Source organism: Panthera uncia, chromosome E1 (assembly GCF_023721935.1).
Source record: "Panthera uncia isolate 11264 chromosome E1, Puncia_PCG_1.0, whole genome shotgun sequence".
In the NCBI taxonomy this organism is placed as follows: domain Eukaryota; kingdom Metazoa; phylum Chordata; class Mammalia; order Carnivora; family Felidae; genus Panthera; species Panthera uncia.
The window spans coordinates 41,410,335-41,436,632 of NC_064814.1; the positions used below are offsets into that span (position 1 = coordinate 41,410,335).

At 48.2% G+C, this 26,298-nt stretch overlaps 3 protein-coding genes and 1 non-coding gene across 7 annotated transcripts in view; 1 reads left to right on the forward strand and 3 right to left on the reverse strand.

Annotated features, from left to right (window-relative positions):
- Nucleotides 1–376: 376 nt before the first annotated feature.
- On the reverse strand, nt 377–14,997 carry PIGS (phosphatidylinositol glycan anchor biosynthesis class S). The gene is made up of 12 exons (XM_049636662.1): nt 14,927–14,997; nt 14,510–14,649; nt 14,313–14,424; nt 8,692–8,781; nt 8,331–8,422; nt 6,401–6,608; nt 5,978–6,120; nt 5,158–5,272; nt 3,940–4,085; nt 3,265–3,365; nt 1,800–2,010; nt 377–1,440 (listed from the first exon to the last, which is right to left on the reverse strand). Exons 1-12 carry the CDS (start codon nt 14,958–14,960, stop codon nt 1,165–1,167), a joined length of 1,668 nt encoding a protein of 555 aa, XP_049492619.1. The 5' UTR covers nt 14,961–14,997; the 3' UTR covers nt 377–1,164.
- On the forward strand, nt 11,153–11,287 carry LOC125927734 (small nucleolar RNA SNORA1). Its single transcript, XR_007459421.1, has one exon. It is a non-coding gene; the product is annotated as a small nucleolar RNA SNORA1 (small nucleolar RNA).
- Nucleotides 14,998–16,776: 1,779 nt separating the features above from the next.
- ALDOC (aldolase, fructose-bisphosphate C) lies at nt 16,777–20,367 on the reverse strand. Its single transcript, XM_049636691.1, has 9 exons — nt 20,245–20,367; nt 19,064–19,185; nt 18,764–18,975; nt 18,598–18,652; nt 18,343–18,503; nt 18,139–18,222; nt 17,748–17,922; nt 17,422–17,621; nt 16,777–17,273 (listed from the first exon to the last, which is right to left on the reverse strand). The coding sequence occupies exons 2-9, from the start codon at nt 19,173–19,175 to the stop codon at nt 17,178–17,180; spliced, it is 1,095 nt and encodes a 364-aa protein (XP_049492648.1). The 5' UTR covers nt 19,176–19,185; nt 20,245–20,367; the 3' UTR covers nt 16,777–17,177.
- A 646-nt stretch (nt 20,368–21,013) lies between these two features.
- SPAG5 (sperm associated antigen 5) overlaps nt 21,014–26,298 on the reverse strand; it is a 20,827-nt gene continuing 15,542 nt past the window's right edge. For all 4 annotated transcript variants that reach the window (XM_049636676.1, XM_049636675.1, XM_049636674.1 and 1 more), the window contains exons 16-24: nt 23,454–23,565; nt 23,199–23,285; nt 22,815–22,935; nt 22,594–22,705; nt 22,137–22,217; nt 21,817–21,972; nt 21,655–21,729; nt 21,443–21,523; nt 21,014–21,210 (exon numbers count right to left, since the gene is read on the reverse strand). In XM_049636676.1, the coding sequence (XP_049492633.1) occupies nt 21,139–21,210; nt 21,443–21,523; nt 21,655–21,729; nt 21,817–21,972; nt 22,137–22,217; nt 22,594–22,705; nt 22,815–22,935; nt 23,199–23,285; nt 23,454–23,565 (897 nt within the window). In that variant the 3' untranslated portion in view covers nt 21,014–21,138. The remainder of the gene's footprint in view (nt 21,211–21,442; nt 21,524–21,654; nt 21,730–21,816; nt 21,973–22,136; nt 22,218–22,593; nt 22,706–22,814; nt 22,936–23,198; nt 23,286–23,453; nt 23,566–26,298) is intronic.

Sequence of the window (26,298 nt, forward strand, 5' to 3'; positions counted from 1 at the left end):
TGTCTTTGTTCTCTATAATACCTAGCACTTAGCACAGTGGCTGTTGCAGCCCAGGCTTAATATATTCTTTTTCTGAATTTATGAATGAGTTTGTATCTGAGGGCTTACACTGGTACAAGCTCTTCTCTCCCAGACCCCCTGCGGGAAAAAAACAAACAAACAAAAAACAGAGACACTAACAGCTGTGCTGGGCAACCCTGGACATGTTAAGGGACAACAGCCTAGGTGTCTAGCCACCAGAGGGCCCTCCAGGGCAGGGAGGGAGGAAGGGGACATGGCCAGGTGAAAGCAAGGTGGACCTGTGAGCCCAGGGGAACAGCTACAGGAAACCATTACAGGACACCAAGGAAAGGAAGAATGAAAGGTATGCTCATACTTTGTATCATTCCAATTCACATTCAACCAATGTTTATTGAGAGCATAAAATATGTCAGACACTTTCATATGCTTATCACACTTAATCCTCATAACCACCTTGTAAGGGAGCTATCATTAGTGCTATTTTAACAAATGCAAAACTGAGGCTAAGGGAGATTAAGTGGCTTATTCACTGCTCCCCAGATGATAAGGGCAGAAGGAATTCAGGCATGCTTGATCCCATCTGGAACTTTCCCCACTGCACCAAGCCACCTCTATAAGAGGGTGAAGGGAAACTTGGCCACACACACAGCATCAGGCTATACCCAACAGGCATAGCCAGCCAGAAGGGAGGGAAGGGAGAGAAGGCCCCAGAGGTGACCTGGCCCTTTCCATGAGAGCAGTGCTAGGGCTCTCCCTGAGGGGTTAGAGAGAAGCGTAGAGGGGAGGAGGCTAGAATCAACCCAGGGCTTTCCCCTAATGTTCCCTGTGAGTGCAGGAGGACTTCGAGGAACAGGACAGAAGCACAACAGACTGCCCCTGCCCCACAGGGAGACAGGAAAGGGCCTTCAAGTTCAAGCCAGATAAGAAGCCCCCAATGATGCATCTTCTAGACAAGGGCACAAAGGGTTGGGGGGGGGGGGGAGCCTGAGCCAGAGGAATGGGAAGGATTAATCCTGTTTGGAGTGTTTACACTTTGGTTACTGGAGCTAAGTCCTTCGTGGCAGGCCCCATTTATGTGCCTCTCAATCTAACACCTCCCACTGTGGCCAGAAAGGGAACTTTCCTACTGAGATGTTGTCCTACTCAGTCTATCTTCTCAGGCTTTTTCCAGGACTTGCGGGTTTCCAGGAAGATCTTGACCAGGGACAGGAGGATGGGCACAGCCATAGGCAGGAAGAGCGGGATGTAGATGGCAAACTTCTGGTCGTCAGGGAAATAAAGGAGGTGGAGGAGCGAGGGATCAAAAAAGGCACGCTCCGAGGACGTCACAGCTTCCTGGCTGGCAGTGAAGGCAGAGGCCAGGTGCCCAGAGGCTAACTCCTCTGCCGCCTTCTGGACTGCAGCTACAGCCCTGTACACCTAGGAAGGGGGCAGGGGAGTACCATTAAGTCCCAGGCATCAGTGAGGTGTCGGGGTGGGAGGAAGGATGGGCCTTACTTTGTCTTCCGCCTACCAGGCAGGTTGCCTGGAGTTCGCCCAGGATATGGAGGCCAGTATAAAAGGGCTATGGTATATTTTCTTAGCGCCTGCCTAAAACCTCACACCCCATCTGGAGTCCTGCTGGGGAGCTGGCACTGCCCTCTAGAGGAAGCCTGGGGGACTCAAGGATGGCATGCCCACACACACCCTGGACCTCGACTGGCTCTCTGGTCTCACCATACCCTGGCCCTCGCTGGCCACTCCAGTTACAGCACAGAATCCATCCTGTGCCCACTCACCTCAGATGCCACATCGTCCTTGATGACAATGTTGCTGATCTTGCCCAGAAGCTGGGCCAGGGAAGTGAGAGTGGTAGTGGCTGTGGCCAGGTTTTCCACTGACCGAGCCCAGAGCAGCCGGTCAAGCTCCCAGGTCGTTAGCCCTTCACTCTTAGGCCCTGGAAACAGGCATTTCACAGGCAACTGGGGCTGAGCAATCCCAAAGAGCAACCTGTGGGAAGAGCAAAGTAAGGTCAAAGGGGCTGAGAGTAGAAGATGGTTATGATCCCTTGAATGATGACTAAGATTTTCCATCTTACCCAGAACCACAGGAGTCATAGGGAAGTACCTCAGGGTCTCAGGGGGTGAGTGGCAACACTCAGTAATACAGAGCCACAAGCCCCCCTTTTAAAACCTGTATTTTTGCTCTTACCTGTTTCTGGATTAGATTTCCACGATCTTGTTTGAAAAAAAGGTCCCGTGGCTACAATATGTCTGATAACACCAACCTAGTTTAATCCCCTAACCCTGTCTACCGTCTCTTTGGACAAATGGGACCACTGAGCCTTTAGTTAAGGGATGATCCAGGACCACTTCTGATAAGGCTGTGTGTTGTCCCTCTCTAATCCTGCACCCAGGGCAGACATTGCTAATCAATCAGAATCCTCTTTCCTAATGATCCCAGACACAGCCGTAGAATCCTCAGTCTAGGGCATCCAGCAGCCACTACCAGCCTATCAGTTACCAGGAGAATTAACAGCTATTTTCTTAAGTAGCCCTATCTACATCCTATGGACCTGACATTCGGGAGTCTGTTTTCCTTTTCTCTTTTTTAAGTTTATTTACTTTTTTTTTTTTTTTTCAACGTTTTTTATTTATTTTTGGGACAGAGAGAGACAGAGAATGAACGGGGGAGGGGCAGAGAGAGAGGGAGACACAGAATCGGAAACAGGCTCCAGGCTCCGAGCCATCGGCCCAGAGCCTGACGCGGGGCTCGAACTCACGGACTGCGAGATCGTGACCTGGCTGAAGTCGGAGGCTTAACCGACTGCGCCACCCAGGTGCCCCAAGTTTATTTACTTTGAGAGAGAGAGCGAAAGAGAGAAAGAGGACACACATAGGGGAGGGGCAGAGAGAGGGGGAGAGAGAGAATCCCAAGCAGGCTCCATGCTGTCAGCACAGAGCCCGACACAGGGCTGGATCCCATGAACCAAGACCATGACTTGAACCGAAATCGAGAGTCAGATGCTTAACCGACCAAGCCACCCAGGCATCCCAGGAGTCTGTTTTTTTAAAACAGTTTTTGTCAGCAACTAGTCCTTCTTATGAGAAGGATAAAATGATTCTTCGAAACCCTTCTTGGTTTCCCTGGGGCTCTAGGCCCAGCCAAGGTATCCCTGCCAGGTGAGATTTCATTCTGGTCAGCTCAGAAGACTCGGATCAGATTCAGTGGCCACACCCCCAGGGAGATGAGCCAGGAACTCACCGCAACTGAGCCAGGAACACCTCCATCACTTGCTCCATGTCCACTTCAACCCTCACCGGCAGCTTCGAGGCATTGTAGGCTTTGGGGTCCACATTGTATACCTGCAAGGGGAAATAAGGCTGCCCGAACACCACGCCAGGACCGTGAACGCCTCTGCTCTAGACACTCTGGAGGCCATGAGAGAAAAGGGAGACATATCCTGTGCTCCTTAGAAATTACAAACCTGATGGTATAGCTAACATTTTTTGAATACCGGCTACTAGGAGCTTTTCATAAATTATCTCCATTATCCCCTCAGAAGACCCGTAAAAAATATTTATTCCATTTTAAGAGTTCCTACCTATGAGAAACTCCCAGTCTAACAGGAGAAGTTGTTATTCGTACAAGACTCCCATAAATAGGGCCAAGATCTAAGATGTACACACGGAAAAGTCCTCAGTGAGTGCGAACCGCTACGTGCCAAAGGGTCACATTACAGAAAACTTATAGAAATAAGAAGCTGTGGGGCCAGCAGAGTAGGGGCACAAGCTCACAGCACCCTCACCAACTTGGTGCGGCCCCTCCCACAGGCTGGGCCATGGAGGACACTAGAGGAACAACAGAAGGAACAGTCTCAGGGAACATGTGTCTGTCCCTAAAGCTGGGGCTCTGGGGTCTGCAGAGTGTGACCGTTACCATAATGCCACCCCAACGGGGACTATGGAAGGCGTTGGTGGCCACTGGAGCGCCGTCCTTGTCCTGAATGTACAGGGGGGAGTGGGCAAGCTCAGGTACGTAGAGCAGAAAGTTGAGCACAGGGTAAAGGGAGGCAGCACTGGATCCTGCGGTACAAAGAGAAGGGAAGTCAGAATACCAAGGTTCCAGGTCAGCCTCTAACTTGCTGGTCACTCACAGTGGGCCTCATTTCCCCCAACTGAGAGTCCCCAGAATATCCTCCAGTCTGGGGTTTCTGTGATCGAAACCTCTGAACATTCTCCCGAGATGGGCTACACACATGAAGCAGAGTCCCTAGCCCCCTTGTCTGTCTAAGACCACTCTCTCGGGCCCTGCCACATCACACCCATATAACTATAACCCATTTTATAGACAGGTATACATATGACCTCATGTCGGCTCCCTCTTAATATCCTTCAATAGCTAGCCAGTCACACCAGGTAAAAGTTCAAGCTACTTAACATGGTCCTTATGATCAAGCACCTGCCTGCCTTGCCAGCTTTGTCTTGGTCACTCCCTCGCAATTCAGCGACACTACACTTCTCTGAGCTTCCCGAATGCCTATCCGTCTTACTCTTCTACATCTAAGCTCAGAGTTCCCTTGCCTGGAATGCCCTTCCATCTCTGCATTCAGCACTGGTAGAGGGAATGAGGGAGAAATCACACACAGCCCTTCCCATATCTTGGTCCACACTGGCCTAGCCTTGGTGCCTGAAATCCCACAACCCGTGATATACTGACTTTGGTTTGTCTGTATTACACTCTGTGGTCACCTATGCTTCCTAGGTACCATCCCCCAAATGAAAAACTGGAACCCCAGCTTCAAACCTCAGTCAGAACTGTCAATCCAGATTCTGCCTTTGTGTACTTTTGCTGTTATCTTTCCTACATGTGTGACCATATTTTTCCTGGCTGGCTTGCAAAGAGGGAGACACAGCCTATCCATTCGTTTACAGAAAGCAGTGGGAGTCATGCTTCATAAACGTTTTTGGATATGATAGTGTGGGGTTGGGAGATGTCAACAGAGTCTCATGAAGAAGCCTAAATGCCCAGTACTTCCTTAATGCCCTCAGACCACCCAACCTGGGAACCAGAACCATATACTCCCAGCCTCCAACTCCACACTGAGCCTTCAGGGTCCTGCCAAGCCTAGCAAAGAGGCCCTCATCCTTAGCTCACCCAGACGGGACTCCACTGGATTGATGACATGGGGGAGGCTATGTGCGGCCAAGTAGTAGCTAGAGGAAGCTGGGTCAAAGCGTGGGTTTACCCCCAACACTGCATAGTAAAGAATCTGTAAAGCAAAGAAGGAGAACATTCCTTTGTTTATTGATTCATACTCCACTCTGTCCCAAAAGTTTTGAAGTGCCTTAAAAAAGATACAGTAAGCACAGGACAAAATATAAGAGATAAAATCAGGGCTGAGAGAAAATAGATGTAGGAAAAAAAATAATAAAGCCAAGGGTAAAAGTTAATACGCTATACACGGGCTATGAAAACCACATTTTTTACCAGGCTTTCCAAGAGCGTAAACAGGGAGGGGAAACGAGTAGCATAATTCAGTGTCTGCAAGCTCAACTCAAGTCAGTTATTCAGAAGTACTCCCACTTACCAAGACCTGATAAAAATTTCTCGCACATTTTTCCTAAACGGATATTGTGTGATACAGAAGGCTACATTCTTCACATCTTTACTGTTACTACACTAACATATTTCAGGAAGTTTTATTTTTTAAATAAATTTCTTAAGGATGGCACAACTGGGTGAATACAGTTCTGGAGGGAGCCATAAGGAAGGTTGTTTTTTAACAAACGTTGACAGAAGTCCCTGAGCTGGACACCACGGAGGGAAAGTAGACACTAGAACCACATCTACACGCAGGAAATTCCTAGCAAATCAGCAAGCTCAAAGAGCTGGAAGAACAGACTACACATGTAAATAATAAATATGGATGGGCTTTGAAAAGGAAAAGGACCCCTCGGCTTGCTCCCTGTCTTACCTGAGAGTCCACAGAGAAGTTGCCGGCAGCACTGAGGGCGCTCAGGAAGGGCTGCACATAGCGCCGGACAGCCCCCTCGATGTCCCAGTGGACGTCGTGGGACTTGGGGTCTGGGTTGAGTAAACTGAAGGTGATCTCATAGCCTATAGAAACAGGAGTCAGGGAAGGCAGAGGCTTCTGTGGCTCAAGGGCAGTCGTACCCCTGGCTGAGCTGAACTTGTTTCTCCTCTAGAATGGGGTTGGTGGCCATGATGGAACCAAAGGGAGGACAAAACTGGGATGAGGAACAGTGAGTGCTTTCAACTAAAAGATGAAACCACAGAAGAAAGGAGTAGAGTCTGCATGCAGATTCCCCTCCTGCCCCAATGCCCCCACATCATTCACTTCCCTCTCCCTTCTCACGACAAAGCTCCATCACCCTACCCAAGCTGGACTTGAGAGGCCGCCTCTTATCAGAGCTCCACTTGTCCTCTGGAAGGTGGTCAGCCAGGGCCGCAGCAAGCACATCTTCAGTCAAAGACATGGCCTGCGCTACTTGGATCACCCGGCGGCCGACTATGTTAAAGGCCTCGCGGTGCATTATCCCTCTCACGACTGCTGTCCTCTCGGGCCCGATGTAACTCATCATGTCCTGTGAGAGAGGCCAGCAAGGGAAAGAATGCCCATGGCTCAGGGAAGAAAGCAGAAGAACGTGCCGGCTCCTGTCTCTGAGAATCTGGCTTTTTGCCACTGACCAACAGGCTGACTGCTCCCTTTAGATTCATAGTGAACCATCCCAGCATCTCTGACCAATCAGCATGCATGAATGTTTTCATTCATTTCTGCGACCTTTGCCTTCCCGGCCAACTTAAGTGCAGGCATTATCTAAATCTTCATGGACTGGAAAACTAGGAGACGGCATGCTGAACAAGGAAAGCAGAATAAACAAACACCTGGAAAGTTTGATGTAAGTAAACAGCACATGGCAAAGAGGCAAGGACAGAAATGTTCACAGCAGCATTATTTCCTTTTTTTAAGTTTATTTTTATTTATTTTGAGAGAGAGAGCGTGCACGCATGCGCGCACATGAGCAAGAGAGGGAGGGGCAGAGAGAGAAAGAGAGGGAGAGAGAGAGAAAGAGAAAGAGAGAGAGAGGAAGAGGGAGAAACCCAAACAGGCTCCATACTGTCAGCACACAGCCCAACGTGGGGCTCAAACTCATGAACCGCAAGATCATGACCTGAGCCGTAATCAAGAGTTGGAGGCTTAACCAACTAAGCCACCCAGGTGCCCCAAGGCGGCATTATTTCTAAGAGTCAAACACTGGAGACAATCCAAATGCCCATCAGCACAGAATGGATAAATTGTGATATTTATACAATAAAACATATTAAAAATGAACACATGAGATTCAATTACACCTTGATTATCATGGAGGATTGTCCCAAACATAAATGTTGAATGAAACAAAAGTTACAAAAGAACATGTGCTGTATTATTATAAAGCTCAAAAGTTTGCAAAATTAAATATATTGTTTATAGAGATATATGTGATGAAACCTGAAAAAGTAAGAAAATGACACGCACAAAATACGGTCACCTTGAACTAAAATAAAAGGGAGTGGGGTAAACCATGGAAATACACAGGGTTCAGCTACTATTACTAGACTGTAGTTTGCAAGCCAGGGGTGGGTTCATTAAAATTTTCTTTCATCTTTTTATAAGAATTAAATATTTCAGGGCACCTGGATGGCTTAGTTGGTTAAGCGTCCAACTGTTGATCTTGGCCCAGGTCATGATTCCAGGGTTGTGGGGTAGAGCCCCATGGAGCCTGCTTGAGATTCTCTTTCTCTCTCTCTCTCTCGCTCTCACTCTCACTCTCGCTCTCTCTCCCTCTCCCTCTCCTTTTCCCTCTCTTCTTCCTTCCCTCTCTCCCTCCCTCTCCCCCTTTGCCCCTCTCACCCACTCATGTGTGGTCTAAAACAAATAAATAAATTAAAATATTTCATCGTAAATTTTAAAAGAAAACACTGCATGGCATAGCTCCCAATGAGCCTCTTGCTCATAAAGTGGAAAGGTCAATGCATCGCCCATTTTACCACCATAATCCATTCAAGCCATCTTCTTTTTTTTAATCCTGTTTTTTTTCCACTTCAAATGGTCACTGGAGCTTTAACCATATAGAACTCTTGGAGTTAGAAAGACCCAGAGTCAATGAAAACAACCCTATTTGCATTCTTTTAAAAAAATATTTGGAAAAGAGTTTTCTGTAGCAAATGCAAGAAACGGGCAGCACTACTGCAAGAAGGAAGTGACCTAGGAGAGGACAAGCAGATGGGATAAGGCAAGGCCATACCCTCCCTGCTCACCCTACCTGGGGCAGAAGTGAGGAGTGTTCGGGGATCACGTACACAGTCAGGGAGCCCTCTGCTTGCTCCTGCGGCTCAGCTAACATGGTTTCTGCCTCTGGGGACAAGAGCAGAAGGTCTACCAGGAGCGAAAACACCATGCCCTATCCCTGTGCCCCCCAACAGAGTGCCTAAGCCACAACTCCACCTCCCTTTCTACATGGCTGACATTGTGGCCAGGCTTGGCCCCCAGTGGCCCAGGCTGAAACACACTCTCATCCCCAGCTTTCCCAGGAAGTTAGAAGATGGTATGGAAACTACACACTCAGAGATCAGAAGAAAAAAGAGGGCTCCGTGTTAAACTAGTGTGATCACTCCTTCCGGTACCTTGCATACTGCCCAGTGACAGGGCCTCTTCCTCGTGGTCCAGAGCCCTCCGATAGGCCTTCTGGAAACGACACTTGATTTTCATTTTGTCTGAGAGGGAAAGGAAGAGGATGAGAAGACTAAGGGGTGCCTGGGTGGCTTAGTTGGTTAAGCGTCTGACTTCAGCTCAGGTCATGATCTCGCAGTTCATGAGTTCGAGCCCCACATGGGGCTCTGTGCTGACAGCTTGGAGCCTGGAGCCTGCTTTGGACTCTGTGTCTCCCTCTCTCTCTGCCCCTCCCCCACTCACTCTCTGTCTCTCTCAAGAAGAAATAAACATTGAAAAAAAAAAAAAAAAGATAAGACTAAATACAGACCTCTGCCCATCTTCCCAGCCCTAACACTGTCCAGTGTCTCAGGACATCAAGAAAATCGTTTGCAGAGAAAGTCCCAGAGGCTACAGCCAATTCTAATGATTTCTACATGGATGATATCAAATACACGACACTCCACCTCTTCCACCTAACCAGCTCTTGCTTCTACCTGTGTACACACTACCTTCAACCTGAAGTACTCTCCCACAGGGAAATCTATTACAATATTTATTCTATTAATAGGTGAAAGGAGCAAAACCATACGATCACTTCGATAGGTGCCTCAAAATAAGGCGACAAATTCAGGTTGTTGTTTTTTTTAGAGAGAGCGTGAATGCGCAAGCGTGCGTGCACATAAGCAGGGGCAGAGCAGAGAGAGAGAGAGAAAATCTCAAGCGGACTTTGTGACGTCAGCACAGAGCCTAATGTGGGGCTCAATGCGGGGCCTGATCTCACAAACCATGAGATCGTGACCTGAGCCCAAATCAAGAGTCCGATGCTTAACCAAATGAGCCACTCAGGCGCCCCAATGAACATTCTTGATAAAAATGCACACTTAATGACAAAACACTAAAGTAGTTCCATTAAAATCATTAATAAAATGAGGATGCCCACTACTTCCTCTATTATTCAGCACTGTTCTTTCTGAAGTTCCTGACCAATGAAGAAAGTGAAGACCAGTGAGGAGACGTGAAACCTGAATATTTGAAAGAACAAAATGTCCACTTTTTGAAATAGCATAATTATTTTCCAAGAAAATCAAAGAAAAGCAACTGAAAAAAATATCAGAACTGGTAACCATTCAGTCCTATGACTAGATATACACAAGAATTAATAGCTTTCTGAGAAATACCAGCAACGTCCAATTTGAAAAGCAAGTATTTTTTAAATCCCAATCCTCATCATAATAAAGAATGTACAAACACCCAGGAAGAAATGTACAAAACTATAAGAAAAACACCCAGGACTTTACTGAAGGACCTAAAAGAAGATTTGAATGAAATGGGAAAGACTAAATATTCTAAGGATGTCAATTCTCCCCAAGTTAATCTATACCTGCAAAATAATCCCATAGGGATTTTTTGACACCCCTTCCCCCCCCCCCCCCCCCGCCTGGAACTTGAGAAGTTGAACCTAAAACTTCTTGTGAAAGTTCTTTGTTATAGAAGAATTCCAGGTCATAATATAGGAGAAATTACAGAATTTTAAATTTGCCATTTTGGGGTATCTGGCTGGCTCAGTTGTAGAGCATGCTACTCTTGATCTCAGAGTTGTGAGTTCAAGCCCTACATTGGGTGTATAGACTACTTAAAAATAAAATCTTAAAATAAATAAATACATAAAAATTGCCATTTTGCAACTGCTATGAAATGGATGCCAGCATCATTGGATGCTAAAACCATCAGGTGAAAGGTTGACAGGGAATTAAAATACAGACATCGAGGGGCGCCTGGGTGGCTCAGTCGGTTGAGCGTCTGACTTCGGTTCAGGTCATGATCTCACAGTTCGTGAGTTCAAGCCCTGCGTCAGGCTCTGTGCTGATAGCTCAGAGCCTGGAGCCTGCTTCAGATTCTGTGTCTCCCTCTCTCTCTACCCCTTCCCCACTCGTGCTCTGTCTCTCTCTGTCTCTCAAAAAGGAATAAATGTTAAAACAAAAAAAAATTAAAAAAAAAATACAGACATCAAGCTGACAGTATCTGAATTCACTAAATCATCTTTGTATCACCCAAAGTGAAAAAAACCCATCCATTCTATGCTTCCTGATATAACACAATAGGAAGTATACCACACTAATTATAATGTATTCTTATCTAAAAAAGTGAACTGATTTTGATCAAATCTCCTGATCTGACTACCAGTTTACAAAAAATATGGATAATAGAGGAGTAAATTAAATGAAACTAGGAGGAAGCAATCTGCCAAATCCAGAATGGGAGAGGTTCTAGAACACAAGTGGCCTGGTTTCTCCAAAGAACCAAAGAAAAGAAGTATATCAGGATGGGGCAGGGGGAGCTGATATATAACAAAAAAAGGCAAAAGAAATGTAACAAAATGTGATGTGTTGATCCCGATTAGAATAAACCAACTATAAAAGGACACCTGTGAAAAGCCTCATTCTAGATGGAAATGGGTACTATCATTCATGGTGTCCAGAAATTGTTAACGTGGCTACAATAAGACACAGGTTATGTTTCCATTGCAGCAAGTTTATTGCAGTGGTGACATTGAGAACTGTAACATTTTTTCCTAGGCTCATGGAGTAGAGAGTGGAAGTAACAAGACTTTTCAATATTACAGACAATGAAGGAATAACAATTTTAGATCATTTGCCAAAATAGCAATCAATGTACTTCCTACAGTTTGACTTCTAGGGCCCTAACGTAAAGAAATTGGATCCCAAAGATTACAGGTGGGGAATTTCTGAAGTAGGTCCACATGCCAGTGGAGATCAAAGAAGTCCAACCAAAAGAACCAGACTGACTGATAGTGACAACTGTGGATTAAACAAAAGTTCTTTTTAAAAGGATTATTTTGGGGGCGCCTGGGTGGCTCAGTCGGTTTAGCATCCGACTCTTGATTTCAGCTCAGCTCATGATCTCACAGTTGGCGTGTTTGAGCCCCACGTCAGGCTCTGTGCCGATGGTGTGGAGCCTGCTTGGGATTCTGTCTCCTCTCTCTGCCCCTCCCCCACTTGCTCTCTGTATCTTTCTCAAAATAAGTAAAAACATACTTTAAAAAATAATAAATAAATAAATAAATAAGTAAGTAAATAAATGGGTTATTTTGAAGATTATGATTCTGGTTTTGGAGGAACTATGGTGATCAGCTGCAGCAGTGGAAGGACACGCATGTAAAATTCCCGAAATAAAATTTATTGGGGCATCTGGGTGGCTCAGCCGGTTAAGCATCTGACTCTTGGTTTCGGCTCAGGTCATGATCTCGCGGTTCGTGGGACCAAGTCCTGCATCAGGCTCTGCACTGACAGTGCGGAGCCTGCTTGGGATTCTCTCTCCCTCTCTATCTGTCCCTCCCCCACTCACACTCACACTTTCTCTCTCAAAATAAATAAATAAAAATATTGTTTTTAATTTATTGACTTAAAAAATTAAGATGACACCTTTGAGATAATTGGGGAAATATGAATATAGACTGGAAATTAGGTGATACTCAAGAATTACCGTGGACTTGGTTAGGTGTGATATGGTAGTTATGTTTAAAAGCAACAAAATAAAATCTTTCAAGGGCTGCCCTTCTCATCTAGCATAAAAGCTGTATGTGAGCCTAGCCCCCTGTCCACTGCTCTGGTTTTATTTCATTTCCTCTTACCCTTTCCCTCATTCACCTCACTCTCCCCATAATGGAATTCTCACTGTTCTGCAAAGGCACCACTTCTGCTCCTACCACAGGACCTTATATTTGCTTCTCTCTGTACCAAAAAATGCTCTTCTCCCAGATATCTACACAGTTTACTGCTTTACCTCTTTGGGTCTTTACTTGAAAGTCCTGTTTTCAAATGATGCTGTCCTTAGCCACCCTCTCTAAAATAGCATTGACCTCTTTATCCCCCAAGAAACCTCCCTATACCCCTGTCCTGAACTATTTTTCCCCTGTCACCATCTAACATACATACATACATTTATTTATTACAGACTTTATTTTTTTAAGTAATCTCTATACCCGATGTGGGGCTTGAACCCACAACCCTGAGATCAAGAGTTGCAGACTCCACTGACTGAGCCAGCCAGGTGCCCCCCACCATGTAACATATATTTGTTTATCTTCCTGTCTGTTCTCTTCTTTTTTTTTTTGTCTATTTTGTTCAATGTATTTTGTCTACTTTGTTTGCTGTATCTCCAGCGACTACAACAGTATCTGATATGGGCACTCAATAATAAATATTGGTTGAATAAATGGACCAACCTGTTACTATTCCTATGTAGTAGATGAGAAAACCAAGAGTTAGAGAGGTTAACAACCTCACCCAAATTCACACAAGTGGCAGAACCAAGGCTTTAATCCAGCTCTCTTACACCAAATTCTCCATACTCTTGGCCACTCCACCCGACTACCTTCACAATATGTCCATATTATTGAATACCATGTCACTAAATATGAATGTCCATGATAAATTGACAACAATCAAAGTTGCAAACTAACATGTGAGGCATGATCCAATTCTTGTTTTGAGAAACGAAAAGTATGTGTGTTTACATTAGGTTGAACCATATGAAATATGACTTTTAAGAAACACGGGTGACCAAGGTTAAAAAGCTAGAAAGTAAATGGTACACAGGTAATTCACCATCTGGACTCAGCCTACACATACAGTCACTCACAATTTTCACTTCACACTCCAGAAAAGTAAAACTGCACACAGATTCCCCCAACATGCTGACTCACCCCCCCCTCCATGCTTCTACACGGGAGGCAGTATAGGTTGTCGGTTAAAAGCCCGAACTCTGGAATCAGTCGGGCCTGGATTTAAATCTTAGCTCCACCTCTTACTAGCTAGCTGTGTGATCGTGAACAAATTAAAATCTCTGACTCTCTTTTTTTCATTTATAAAATGGAGATCATGTTAGAGACGATTAAATGAGACAACACATGTAAAGTGCTTCACCTAGTTTATGGCATATAATGAACAACAAATATTAGCCATTGCTGTATCTGGCTCAAGCTGTTCCCTTCCTCCCTTCCCCATTTACCCTGAATTCCTTCACATCCTTTAAAAATCTGACTTAAAAATGACATCCTCAAAACCTTCTCTGCCTTTTTTTCCTCCCAGGCTGTTAAAGGCTCTTTTTAAAATACCATCTCTGTTTCTTACATAATCCCCTGTGATTTCTTTATCTAAGTGTCCCCCCCCCCCCCGCCACATGACTATGAATTTCTCAAAACCATTATCAATTAACAAAGTGTTCCATGTCAAATTGAATAAGAGCTGTATACAACTCCAACTTGATTCCAAACCCTACGTTCTTTCTACTGCATCCCACCTCCTCCTCTCCTATCTTCTAATGAGCATCAACTGCTTCTCATCAGGTAGCACAACTGTCATGAATGAAATTGTTGCCCTAACGGTGAATACTGTTATTTAAAGTTGCTTTTCTTCTAACCAACCACACTGTTCATTCAGAACTGTTCATTCAGAAAGGGCTTTTAAGAAATTTTTAACTACATTTAAGGGACACCCACGCTCCTCCAACCTAACCCATCTCTGGACTGAGCTCAGACCAGAAAGGCAGGCTTGACTCCCCAAGAACTCACATTTCAGAGGGATCTCTCTCTCATGCACAACGGTGAAGGGCAGCTTCTCCTGGTCGTCCGACGGCACTGACTCTCGGGTAAATACGACAGTGACGGGCACCATGAGCCGCAGCTAGAGGAAGGAGCATCAGGGCCATCGGCTGAGTCTCCACCTTGCCAGTGGGCTGTCCCCAGGCCTTCTCCCACAGAGGTCTCACCTGCAGGGCATTCAGCCCACTGATCTCAGAGTAAGGCAATGGGGCCCGGTAGGTCTCCGTAGTCTTCCACCAGAGCGGCAACCCCAGCACGATGGCCACAGCAGCGAAGAAGAGAGCGGCCCGCTTGCCTCGGACCACCTCTAGGGGCACGGAGGTACCGACTTGAGGCGCTGGAAGTGGGCTTGGTTGCCCTCCCCACACCTGACGCGGACGAGCCCCAGCAACCCTCACTCAGAAGCTCTCCGCCCGCCTTCATAGGGATCCCTGTGCCAGGGGCCCGCGCCCGTCTGAAGGGATCTTGTCTGAAACGACCCCCGACCCCCCAGTCCGCGGGACCACTGGCACACCACAATCCCCAAGCCCGCATTCCTCGCTCGCAATCTACGAGTCTCAGTTCCCACCCGAATGCCACTGCACCTAGGTCTGTAGCTGCGGCCCCGGGAGCCGCCATGCTTCCATCCAGTTGCTCTAGCCGCCGAGGGGCGGAGCTACGCAAAGCCTCCCCCAATCGGAAACCTGCAAGGAGGGGGCGGGACCACGGCAGAGGTCGCAGCCAATCGCAAGCGGTACTCAGGGAGGGCAGGCGAGAGAAAGAGGTAGAGGGTGGGCGGGGTCCGCAAGGAGCCTGGCCGCGAGTTTGAAAGGAATTTACCCAAGCACCAAGGCCAGTGGAGTGGCTGTGCAGGTTTCTGTGTTGCCGGAAGATTCTTCGTTAGTACCCCGTTTCCTTGTGGAACACACTCCTAGCCCCAGGGATTAAGAGAGCAAATTCTGCAGGCGTTAAATACTAGTTGAGCGACCACAGGCAGCTCTAAGTCTCAGTTTTCTCATCTGGATAATGGAGATATTTACTAAAATGAGGTCATTCAGGGGCGCTTGGCTGGCCCAGTCGGTAGAGCAGGTGAGTCTTGATCTTGGGTCCTGAGTTTGAGCCCCACATTGGGTGTAGAGATTACTTAAAAAATAAAATGAGGTCATTCATGTAAAGAACCTGGCACGGAAAGCACCCAAATATCACCTATCAGGATAACTGTTTATCGTCCGTTTCAGAGAGCTCCTCTTCTGGGCACTCTTTCTCCTTAAGCTTCAGATACGGAGACAGCAAGCTGGTTGTACCTTTTTAGCATATTTGGCTCATTCAGCCTTTTTTTTTTTTTTTTTTATTCATTTGAATTCATTTCCAAGTTGTAAAAGTCTGAATACTTCACTTAAAATTCTTGAAAATTCATGAGCACACTCTGGATCCTGATCACGTGGGTTTAAATCCTGACTTTATCACCTCACCTGAGTGATCTTGAGAAGTTAATTAACTAACCTCTCTGTGCCTGTTTCCTCATATTAAAATAGGGATGGTAATAGTATCTACTTCATACAGTGTTGTAGTAAATGAGTTAGTAAATGTAAAGTGATTAGAATAGGGCCTGGCGGGAGCACATAGCAAGTGCTATATAAGTGCTAGCTATTTTTGTTAATATGAGGTCAGGTCACACTGGACCTACATTCCCATATTGCAATAATTTGGTGGGTGGAGCATTGATTGCACACTTTACACAGAGCATGGGCTGCCCAGTTCACACAGAACATGCCTAGCAAGTTCTTTCAACTTTTCATCCCTTCAGACGGCCCCAGGTGTTCGATGTATGTACCCCCCACACCCCAGCCAAGTGGTCAAAGTTTAGCATGAAACCTCACCAGGGCTTCCCTTGCCCAGACCCTCAAATTGGCCTTCTCTGTGCCCTCATCTCCCCCAAACGGGAATGGGCAATAGCCCTTGGCAACCTCCTAGGTACCCTGCTCCGTCTGGCAGTCCTGAGCCTTGGGGCTTTTCCTTGCTGGGCAGGAGCCCAGGTGTTCCTCCTGCAGTGCCACCCCCACCCCAGCAGAATGTGTCAAGCCCCAGCAGGGTTCAGCACACAGAAGTGAGCGACTGCCATCCCCCTTATCCCAGTTTTGGGCCATTCACAAAAGCTGCCTTCAGGAATTGCACAAGTCTCGCCTTACTCCATCCTTCAGACGCAGCCTAGTGTCTCTGATGTGGCGGTCCTGAAAGACCTGCAGCAGCCTTCCAACTTTGGACATTAACCCACAAGAGCTTGAGCTGGGAATGGTGACTGGGTGTGCCCCTCCCCTCAACACTTCCAGCCCAGTAAAACTCAAAACCTACTCTGTCCTCCACAGTCAGAGGGCCCAGGCAGTCAGCCGAAATCAGAAACTGAGAAGTGGGCGTCTGAGGCATCTGATGTGTAAAACAGACAGACAAAGTAGCATGTTTTGCTACCATTTATTTGCTATATGGTATGTACCCAAGGTGTGAGTCATGTCTGGTGTCCTATCCTCTGATCCCAGGAGAGAGGACAGGCAAGGAAAGCCCAAGGAGAAACTACCACATCATGGGGAAATTGTGGGGGCTAGCAGAGGCAGGGGGAAACCGAAGCATCCTGCTCTGGCTTCTAGCAACTTCTTCTGCCCTCAGTCATGAGGGGCACCCCATCCATCTAATGGTCCCAGGTGGCAGCAATGGGAGAGGGGAGGGGAGGACAAAAAAGGAAGATGACTCTGTGCTGGATGCAGGCATGTCTGCTCTGCATGACTGTTTGGCGCTAGCCGTTACTATAGGTGAAACTGGGTGCAGGTGGCCAAGCCAAGGGCTGTGACATGGGATGCGTACTCAGTAGGCATGGTTGGCAATGTAGAGGGACTGTGCCGCTGCTCCGCCATCTTCTCCACTGCCTTCATACTTGCCCTGGGCCGCAAGCCCATTCACCTGCAAAAGAGCAGGCGGGAGGGAGGTTCGGGAGGAGTAAACAGGCTGACCCAGCCCACAGGGGCCAAACCCTGCCCAGGCTGTAACCTCTGAGTGCCCCCTGCCTAGCTATACCCCTCTCCCCCAATCACCACCTCTAGCCCCCAACCTCGGCCCGCTTGATGAACTCCTCAGTGGCAGCCCCAGCATTGTCTTGTTGCCCTCTCCAGGCATTGAGGGCAGAGGCCTGCAGGGCACGCCCGTAGGAGAAGGTGAGGGCCCAGGGCCGAGGAAGGGGGCAGCGGTTGATAGCATTGAGGTTGAGTGATGCTTCCTCTTCACTCTGACCCCCAGACAGGAAGGTCACTCCTAGGGTAGAGTAGAGAAGACAAAGTGGTCAACTCTCAAGTTTTCCAGGGTACAGGACCCATGAAGACCACAAGAACCTGAGGATGGGTCTTAGGGATAGGAAAGGGTTAGGAAGCACAGTGGTACCTGGGACAGCCGGGGGCACAGTGCGACGCAGGGCAGTGACAGTTGCCATGGCGATCTCCTCTGGGCTGTATTTAATGGGACAGGCGTGGCCAGGGGTCACCATGTTGGGCTTAAGCAGGGTCCCTTCAAGGTACACGTGATGGTCACTCAGGGCCTTGTACACGGCAGCCAAGACCTGGGGAATCAGAGGTTTACTAAGGTTAACCCTCCCTGTTTAGGGGAAGGTGAGCCATGACTGGGAGGGTCAGTACAGGCTCAAATTCACAGGTGTGTTCTTGGATGAAGTAAAAGAATGCTTGGGGAAAGTGCTTGCATCTAAGCCAAGGACTATGGGGAACAGGCTCCCCTGTCAGACTGTCCTTGCAGTGTCTATAGCCAGGTGTGGACTCACCTTCTCCGTAACATACTGACAGCGTTTGAGGTCATGGTCTCCATCAGGCAGGATCTCAGGTTCCACAATAGGCACAATTCCATTCTGCAGGTAAGAGCAGAATAACTTGGGAGGGGCAGTAGGTAGGAGGGGAGAAAGCCCTGATAACCCTCTCCCCACTAGGCACAGGGCACCCATCTGACCCCCCCTCACACATACACACACCTGCTGGCAGATGCTGGCATAGCGGGCCAGCACGTTGGCATTCTCCAGAATGGCAAGTGCTGAGGGTGTGCGCTCACTGATTTTCAGCACGCAACGCCACTTGGCAAAGTCGGCACCATCCTTCTTGTATTGGGCACAGCGTTCCGAGAGCCCATCCAGCCCTGCAGGCATAGTGCCAGGCTCATCACTCTGCCCCTCTGTGCCAGCATCAACCATCCAACAACCCTGTGGTCCTGAAGCCCACCCATCCTGTACCTTGAGTGGTGGTTTCTCCATCGGTCCCCGCTAGAGGAACTACACCCTTGTCAACCTGTAGGGGAAACACAGGCAGAAGGCTGAACCCAGGCAGGATTCCCCTTGTCACCTCTCTCACACACACCTATTTCCATGTTCAGCCCCCATTGAGGGCCAGTGGCTGCACCTTGATGCCCACGACAATGCCCTTATCCTGGATGGTACGAACGAAGGGAACACCACTGTCATCTTTCTGGTAGAGTGTCTCATGGAAGAAGATCACCCCTCCGATGCACTTCTTCACACGGTCATCAGCACTGAACAGGACCTGGCGGTACAATCGGCGGTTTTCCTCTGTGTTCTCCACTCCAATTTGGCTCAGCCGCTTGGCCATGCTTCCTGGGGGCAAACAAAAGAAGGGTAAGCAAGCTCATCCCCAGGGCTCTCTGGCCACCTCTACCCCACCTAGCCACAGGCCCTCACCTACCTACAGACTCATCCGCGGCCAGAATGCCTTTGCCTGGGGCCACAATCCGAAGGGCGATGTCAGACAACTCCTTTTTCTGCTCAGCAGAAAGGGCTGGGTACGAGTGGGGCATGGTGACAGCTCTGCGGAATTGAGGCAAGATATAAAAGCTGGACCCGACCTACTACCTCCTCTGCTTCCTCTCTTGGCCATATGGGCCAAATGGCCTCCCCCCACCTCCCAACCAGCATGGAGCTAGGAACAAGGCAGTTGTCCTTGGCATAGGTCCTGGGCAACACAGTGGCACCAATCCCTCTGACAGCTAGCAGGCTTAGGGCCCCAGTTCCCACATCTCCTTTTGTCACTGGTGGGCACCCTTCCCAGCCCTGGGGAAAGATGCAGGGTGGGGGTGGGGACGTGAGCGGCCCCGAAGCTACAGGTCTTCTTGTGAAACTACTGCCCAAACGAAGATCCAGTCCTTCTTTTACTGAATTTGGCCCTGTGAGGTAGGGCATGAGCCCTGGCCTTTCCAATTGCCATTTGTCAGCCTCAGCAGGGCCCCTAGGGAAAAGTGCACTTACTTCCCAGGCTTCAGAATGAGGCAAAAGTACCTATCACCCCTCTTCCTGCACCTTCACGGGGGAAAAGTGGGGGACAAGTGGGGAGCAGGAGTGGCACAAAAAATTGCCATAGGCTTCTGTTACCGCTTCTTTTCCATAGCTCAAAGCTGTCGGTCATTGCAACCGAATGGGAGCAGAGGATCAGGGTTGAAAGGAGTGAGTAGAGGGCCTGAGGAAGGGAGGAAGAGATGCAGGAGCAGGGGGGAGACCTGTGGGGAGCGGATAGGGAGACAGGCTAACTAAACCAGGGGACAGAGAAGGCAAGACAACGGGACAAGGACTTAGCCCAGGAAAGGGAGCAGGCTGAGATGAAAATGGGCTGGGCGGGAGAGGCTGACCCCAAGGAAAAAATCCGGTAGGCAGAGGAAGACTGAAGTCGGGGCCTGAGGGCTGAGAGGAAGGGGTGCTGTGGATGAGGCCGAACCACAGGGTTTGGGGTGGACAGAAAGGAGACAGGATGTAAGGAGAGAGCTGAGAAGGCACATCCAGGCACCCTTGGGTGCAGGCCAAGGGGGACAGAAGTTAAGAGTCATAGAGAGGAAGCGGAGATGCTGAGCAGCTCCGGCCTCGCTCCAGCCTCACCTGTCCGCAGCGAGTTAGCAGCGGCAGCCACAGGAACAGCGCGGATTAAGGTCGGCGACAGCTGTGGCTCCCAGCTCAGGCTCCGATAAATGAGGCTGCGGATGCCGCAGAGCTACGTGACACCCCCGAGGGGCGGGCACCTCCCCGCCGTAGCCACGCCCCCTCCCCCAGACTGGTGTCCTAGCAGGGCCACGCCCACAGAGGCGGGGCGACGAGGTGGAGTGACTACACGGCCAGGTTCTCGGAGGCTGTTGTCCCCTCCTACCTCATGGAGCCCTGCCAATAGGGCCCCAGGGGCAAGAAACGGCCTTGCCCTCATTTCTGCCACAATCGCCTTCACCGTGTGCCCGGCACTGTGCTGGATGTTGGGGATTGAGCCTGGTCTGGTGAAGGAGAGTCGCCTAACCAGTCACAACTGGTGAGGTAAGGTGGCACCAACAAAGGGTGGCAGTCCAGCGCAGGGAGTAGGAACTGAGTTTCTCTGTTCTCGTGCCCTTATTTACCAAGACCTAGCCTAGAGGGGGATGGAGAAGGTAGGAGAATGAATCCTCTTCTGTCCCGCCCCCAGGCTAAGAGCCAGGGAACAAGCAGTCCAGTGCCTAGAATATTGAGGAAGCAAGAGAAGGGAGGAGGGGCAGCCAACTTTGGCTCTGGATGCAGCCAGAGGGTTGGTTGTGTGAAGGGTGCCTAGGGAAAGTAGGCCAACAAGCTTTTTTGACCTCATCCACCTCCCATGCCCAAAAAATAAGATTCAGTTAACCTGAAGAAATACATTAAATATACTTTATTTAAATAGCATTAAACATAGCTAGCTCTATGCCGGTTGGTCCTGATGTTGGGGTAAGGGAGTATAGTAGGTAAAAAGGGGTGAAACGGATTCGAGCTTTCAGTTTCTTAGCTCAGAAATTCCAGCAATCCCTGTAGCTCCTTGCAACCCCTCACAACCTCTGGGATGGATAGCAGAGTCTGCAAAAAGAAACAGAAAAGGCAGCTCAAGGTCACAAGTCCAAGGCTTTCAGCCCCAGGGAGCACCAACTGAGTCAGAGGGGAGAAAGCAGAAGCCACAGGGAAGCCTGCAACAGTGAGTCAGGCCCAGTGCTCAGCACCGGCTGAAAACCAGAGCAATGCTCATCAGCACTTCCTGGGGCCAAGCCCCGTGCCAGGAGACTTAGCTGCATCAACTCCTTCCCTCCTTTACCTCATAAATATGCTGAACGATGTCATCTAGTTTCTTTAATTCCTTGTCAGAACGCCGAAGATTCTCCTCCAGGATGTTTCTCTAGAAAGCAAGTAGGTTGCATTAAGTCCTATACTCAGAAGAACAGCATAGCTTGTGGGGCAAGGAAAATATGGCAGACCACTTGCTAGTAGTAGTGGGAAATGGCCCTGGAATGACAAGGGAATTCTTACATGGCTCTGGAACTTGACCATGAGTTTTGCCTTCTCATTTTTCATCTCCAGGAACATCACCCTTAGCTTGTCCACCTGTAGATATGTCCAGATCAGCAGAGGCACAGCCTAGGGTTCCCTCCAGGTGCCCAGCTCCTTTGTTAACTCCGAGTCACCTCTCACCTCTTGGGAGAGCCACACTTTCTCCTGGATCCAGTTAGTGGCCATAGGCTGACAGTCGGGATTCAGCTGACCTGCTAGGGTCTCTTGTAGCACCTTAGTCTCTGTCTCCGCACGCCGAAGTGAGCGGGTGAGCTGGGTGACCTCCTCTCTAAGGCTCTGGGGATGAGAATGGAGAGGTACCCAGTGCCCTCAAAGGGCCTCTCTATCCTTTTTATCCCATGTAGTGGACAAGGGTAGACCAGGGGATCCAGTTCCCATATTTGAGATTCTAGCTATCAATGACACAGAGGGCAGATGGCCAGGCATCATCCTGAACGTACTATGAGCTCGCCACTCTTGTCTATCTGCTCTAGGATCTTCTCGTTCTGCTGTTTTATCACTTCCTGGAGCTCCTTTTCATTCTGTGAGGGAAAGGGAGGTAAGAAGTACTGGAAGAGCTGGCTTCTTTGCAGCCCTTGCCAGGAGACAGGACCCATGTTTAACTCCAGTAATACCAATTGATAACACCCCAGTTCTTCCTCCAGGGCTATGTTAAACAGGCACATTTCAGTGTTGAGAGAGTTCCGCCAGAGTTCCTGACTTCTAGGTCAGCCTGGCAGATGGGTCAGCCCATAGCTAATTCCCAAACATGTGAAATGTCTGACCCCAGGAAGGGCAAAACTAGGGCAATGGTTGGAAAATCCCCACCACCCAGATTCCTAGAGAGACCATGGCTCCCAGTGGGCCAGTAGAGCTGCCCCAGTTCTTGATCGCCCCACTTTCAGGCCCCTCCTTCACCTTGTAGCGCAAACACAGAGCCTGGTTCAGCTTCTCTATATCTGTTTCCTTTGCCTTCTGGGCTTCCTGATGTTGTTCTTCCTGGGCCTGTAGCCTAGCCTGCAGATCACAACTAGGGGAGGGAAGAATTCAGCATTATTTCTGTCTTCTCAGGCACTGGCTGGGCCCTTGACCTATCTCACTTGACCTGTCCTCTCTAATCAAGACTACCCTCCACTCACATCCTTCGCTGCAGAGTCCTGATGGCTTCTTCTTTAGACTCTTGCAGCAGAGAACACAGGCTTTGCAGCTCCAGAGTCATTGTACCCATTTTTGCCAGGCTCTTCTCCATGCCTGGGGTCTCTGAAAGAGCAAGTCCTAGCTGGAGATAGAGCCCTTTGGCTCTGGAAGGAAGAAGTGTGTGTAGCCATCATTGCCACAACTCTTATCCATGTTCCCCACCCATAGGATTTGAATGTCCGGAACACTGCAGATCCCAAAAGGCAGAAACAAAATGAGCCCATGTAAAATTGAGGTTTTTAGAGCAAAGCACCTCTCACTGCTTTAGTCTTTATCATTAGTACCAGATCTAGAAATGAGGCAGGATCCCTGGAGCCCATCCTAACCTGTAGGCTGAAGGGAAACCATTGAAGCTACTCTGGTGAAAGCACTCTTGTCACTTCCAAGCACGGGCACAGGAGCTGCTTCTGGCTCTAAAACAAAAACCAACCAAGGTAGAAGGCTCCTCTGGTGACCCAGTCAAGGGTCTGCCATAATAGAAGCCAGGGAGACAGAAGTCTGTTGGTGGGTATCTTCAACAGCTGAAGATTATCAGGGGCAAGGTCACAACTTTCCCACCCTTAAATTCCAGGGCCTTTAACCTTCATCTGCCACTGCTGTCAAGATGTTTCCCAAGAAGGCACTGTCAGCAGGTGGAGGGTATTCCTGGGTAGGAGCACAGGCTGTGCTTACTGGGAGGGTCTCTGCTTCAGCCTAAAGATAAAGGAGAAAAATTATCACCTGCTCTTCGGGGTTCATGATTTCCTAAACTTCCAGGTACTCACCAGCCGTCTCCTTTGGAATGTTATTCTATCTCCTCCTTTTTTTCTCTATCTTCAACTCCTCAGCAACTTTCCCTGAACAACTTCTCTCACTAAAACAATAACAACTAAAAACAGAAACCTTCTTCTTACCTTATATCCCATCTTAAAATTGCCCTTTCTCTTTCCCTTCTATTAAGAAAAAAGAAAAAGAAAAACAAACAAAATAAAAAAAAACCCTGCATTTCCTGGGGCACCTGGGTGGCTCAGTCAGTTAAGCGTCTGACTTCAGCTCAGGTCATGATCTCACGGTTCATGGGTTCGAGCCCCATGTCAGGCTCTGTGATGACAGCTCAGAGCCTGGAGTCTGCTTCAGATTCTGTGTCTCCCTCTCTCTCTCTGCCCCTCCCCCGCTCATGCTCTGTCTCTGTCTGTCTCTCTCTCTCTCTCAAAAATAAATAAACATTGAAAAAAAATTTTTTAAAACCCCAAAAAACCCTACATTTCCTGCCTAAAATTGCCACTATCTACTGACTCCTTAGCCCACTACACTCAGCCTTTTCTGCCCCACCATTCTACCAAAATTCTTGTTTGGTTCACCAACAGCATCCTTACTTTCAAGTGCAATGGACACTTTTCAGCTGTTTTACCTGACCTATGTGATAATCGATGACCATGTTCTTCCTTTAGAAACGTCCTTTCCTCAGCTTCTGGGACAGGACTCTCTCTCCTTCACAGGTAGGCCTCATACCTTCCTATTTCACCTACCCATAGGTCCTTCCTTAAACTCTTGGGAGTCCTTTTGGTTCATCCTTGGCCTTCTTTCTACTCTAATCCATTCCTCATGTGGCCTCACCTTGGGAACTCCACAACCTCCACTTCTATGTGGATAACCTTCCAATCTGTCTCTCTCAACTGTATTACTTTCCCAATCTCCAGACCCAAAGGCTCAAATCCCTGTGAAAATCTACCAGAATGCTCCATAGTTAATCTGACATTCAGATGTATAAAGCTGAGCTCACCATTTTCCCTGTCCCATCCCACCAAAAATTGGTCCTCCTCCTGTATTTACGATCTGAGAGGGGGGGCTGGAGGTGGCAGCAAATTAAGCCTGCAGTTCAAATCTGGCCTGCCACCCGTTTTGGTAAATAAAGTTTTATTGAAATACAACCATCCCATTTATATACGTACTGTCTATGGCTGCTCTTGAGCTACAAAGGCAGAGTTGAGTAGTTAAGACAGAGACAACATGGCTCACAAAGCCAAAAAGATTATATTGTACTTTAGAGGAAAAGTTTGCCACCCTCAGTTCTAGAAAGTATCATCATCTTTCCAGCAATCTAGAGATAATCATTCACTCTTGCAACTTACTCCTACACCAAATTGGTCTATTATTTCTGTTTCCCTAATAGGTATTGAATTCATCCAGTCCATCCTCTCCTCTACCTTTTATAGTTGCCATTAGTTCAAGCCTTCAGGCCTCTGGCCTACTATCCTAGCCTTGTCTCCAAGTCATTCTTTTTTTTTTTTTTTAAGTTTATTTTGAGAGAGAGAGGGAGAGGGCATGCGGGGCTCGATCCCATGAACTGTGAGATCATGACCTGAGCCAAATCAAGAGTCGGACACTGAACCGACTGAGCCACCCAGGTGCCCCTCCTTGTCATTCTTGCCCCGTGTAGCTCTTATACTCTATTTATGAAGAACTACTTCCCAGTCCCCAAACTTGCCAAATTCCATATGAGCAGGGCCCTGCCTTGTTCACTTGTAGTCCCAGCACCTCACCCAGGTCATGTTACAAGGTAGATACTACAAAAAAAGTACACACAGTATCTCTCTGACTTTAACAGACTGTTCCCCTCTACCTGGTAGGTCTTCCTACATAATCCCCCACCCACCTTGGCCTTCAAACTTCCAAACCTGAAGACTGCCCAATTGTTACATGCTTTGAGAAGACATATTAACTGTCAAAGGTAGAACTGATGTTTTTTCTGTACTCCCACAGTGGTCATCCATGCAGACATCTATCATGATCACAAGTCAAGATGTCAAGTTTACACCTATCTGTCTTCCCTGTAAGACTGTGGATTCTTTGCATTTCCTGTGCTCAGCACACACTGGGGTCAAATCATAAGCACTTCCAGGTTTTAGGACCGTGGGTGTATCTTTTACTATTGAATAAGCTAATTAACTCTCCATTCTTTTTTTTTTTAAACTTTATTTATTTATTTTGAAAGAGAGAGAGAGAGAGAGAAGCAGGGGAAGGGCAGAGAGAGAATGAAAGAGAATCCCAAGCAGGCTCCATGCTGTCAGCTCAGAGCCCAATGCGGGGCTTGATCCCATGAACCCTGAGATCATGACCTGAGCCAAAACCAAGAGTTGGCCACTTAACCAACTGAGCCCCCCAGGAGCCCCTAGGTCTCTATTCGGAAAGATATCAACAGTTTATTGTTTAGTGTGCACTGTGGGAAAGTCAAAGAAGCAAGGCTAAATTTCTGCTTTCTTTAAATATAGTCTAGTTGGGGGCGCCTGGGTGGCGCAGTCGGTTAAGCGTCCGACTTCAGCCAGGTCACGATCTCGCGGTCCGTGAGTTCGAGCCCCGCGTCGGGCTCTGGGCTGATGGCTCGGAGCCTGGAGCCTGTTTCCGATTCTGTGTCTCCCTCTCTCTCTGCCCCTCCCCCGTTCATGC

Excerpts from the sequence above, each read along its gene's own strand:
- PIGS (XM_049636662.1), bottom strand. The coding sequence starts at position 14,960 with ATGGCGGCTCCCGGGGCCGCAGCTACAGACCTAG. Across the intron at positions 14,650-14,926 it reads GGCCGCAGCTACAGACCTAG|AGGTGGTCCGAGGCAAGCGG; the intron begins GTGCAGTGGCAT and ends CCGTGCCCCTAG. Across the intron at positions 8,782-14,312 it reads GAGAGAGATCCCTCTGAAAT|ACAAAATGAAAATCAAGTGT; the intron begins GTGAGTTCTTGG and ends TTTCCCTCTCAG.
- ALDOC (XM_049636691.1), bottom strand. The coding sequence starts at position 19,175 with ATGCCCCACTCGTACCCAGCCCTTTCTGCTGAGCAGAAAAAGGAGTTG. Across the intron at positions 18,653-18,763 it reads GCATTGTCGTGGGCATCAAG|GTTGACAAGGGTGTAGTTCC; the intron begins GTGCAGCCACTG and ends TTTCCCCTACAG. Across the intron at positions 17,923-18,138 it reads GTCAGTATGTTACGGAGAAG|GTCTTGGCTGCCGTGTACAA; the intron begins GTGAGTCCACAC and ends CTGATTCCCCAG.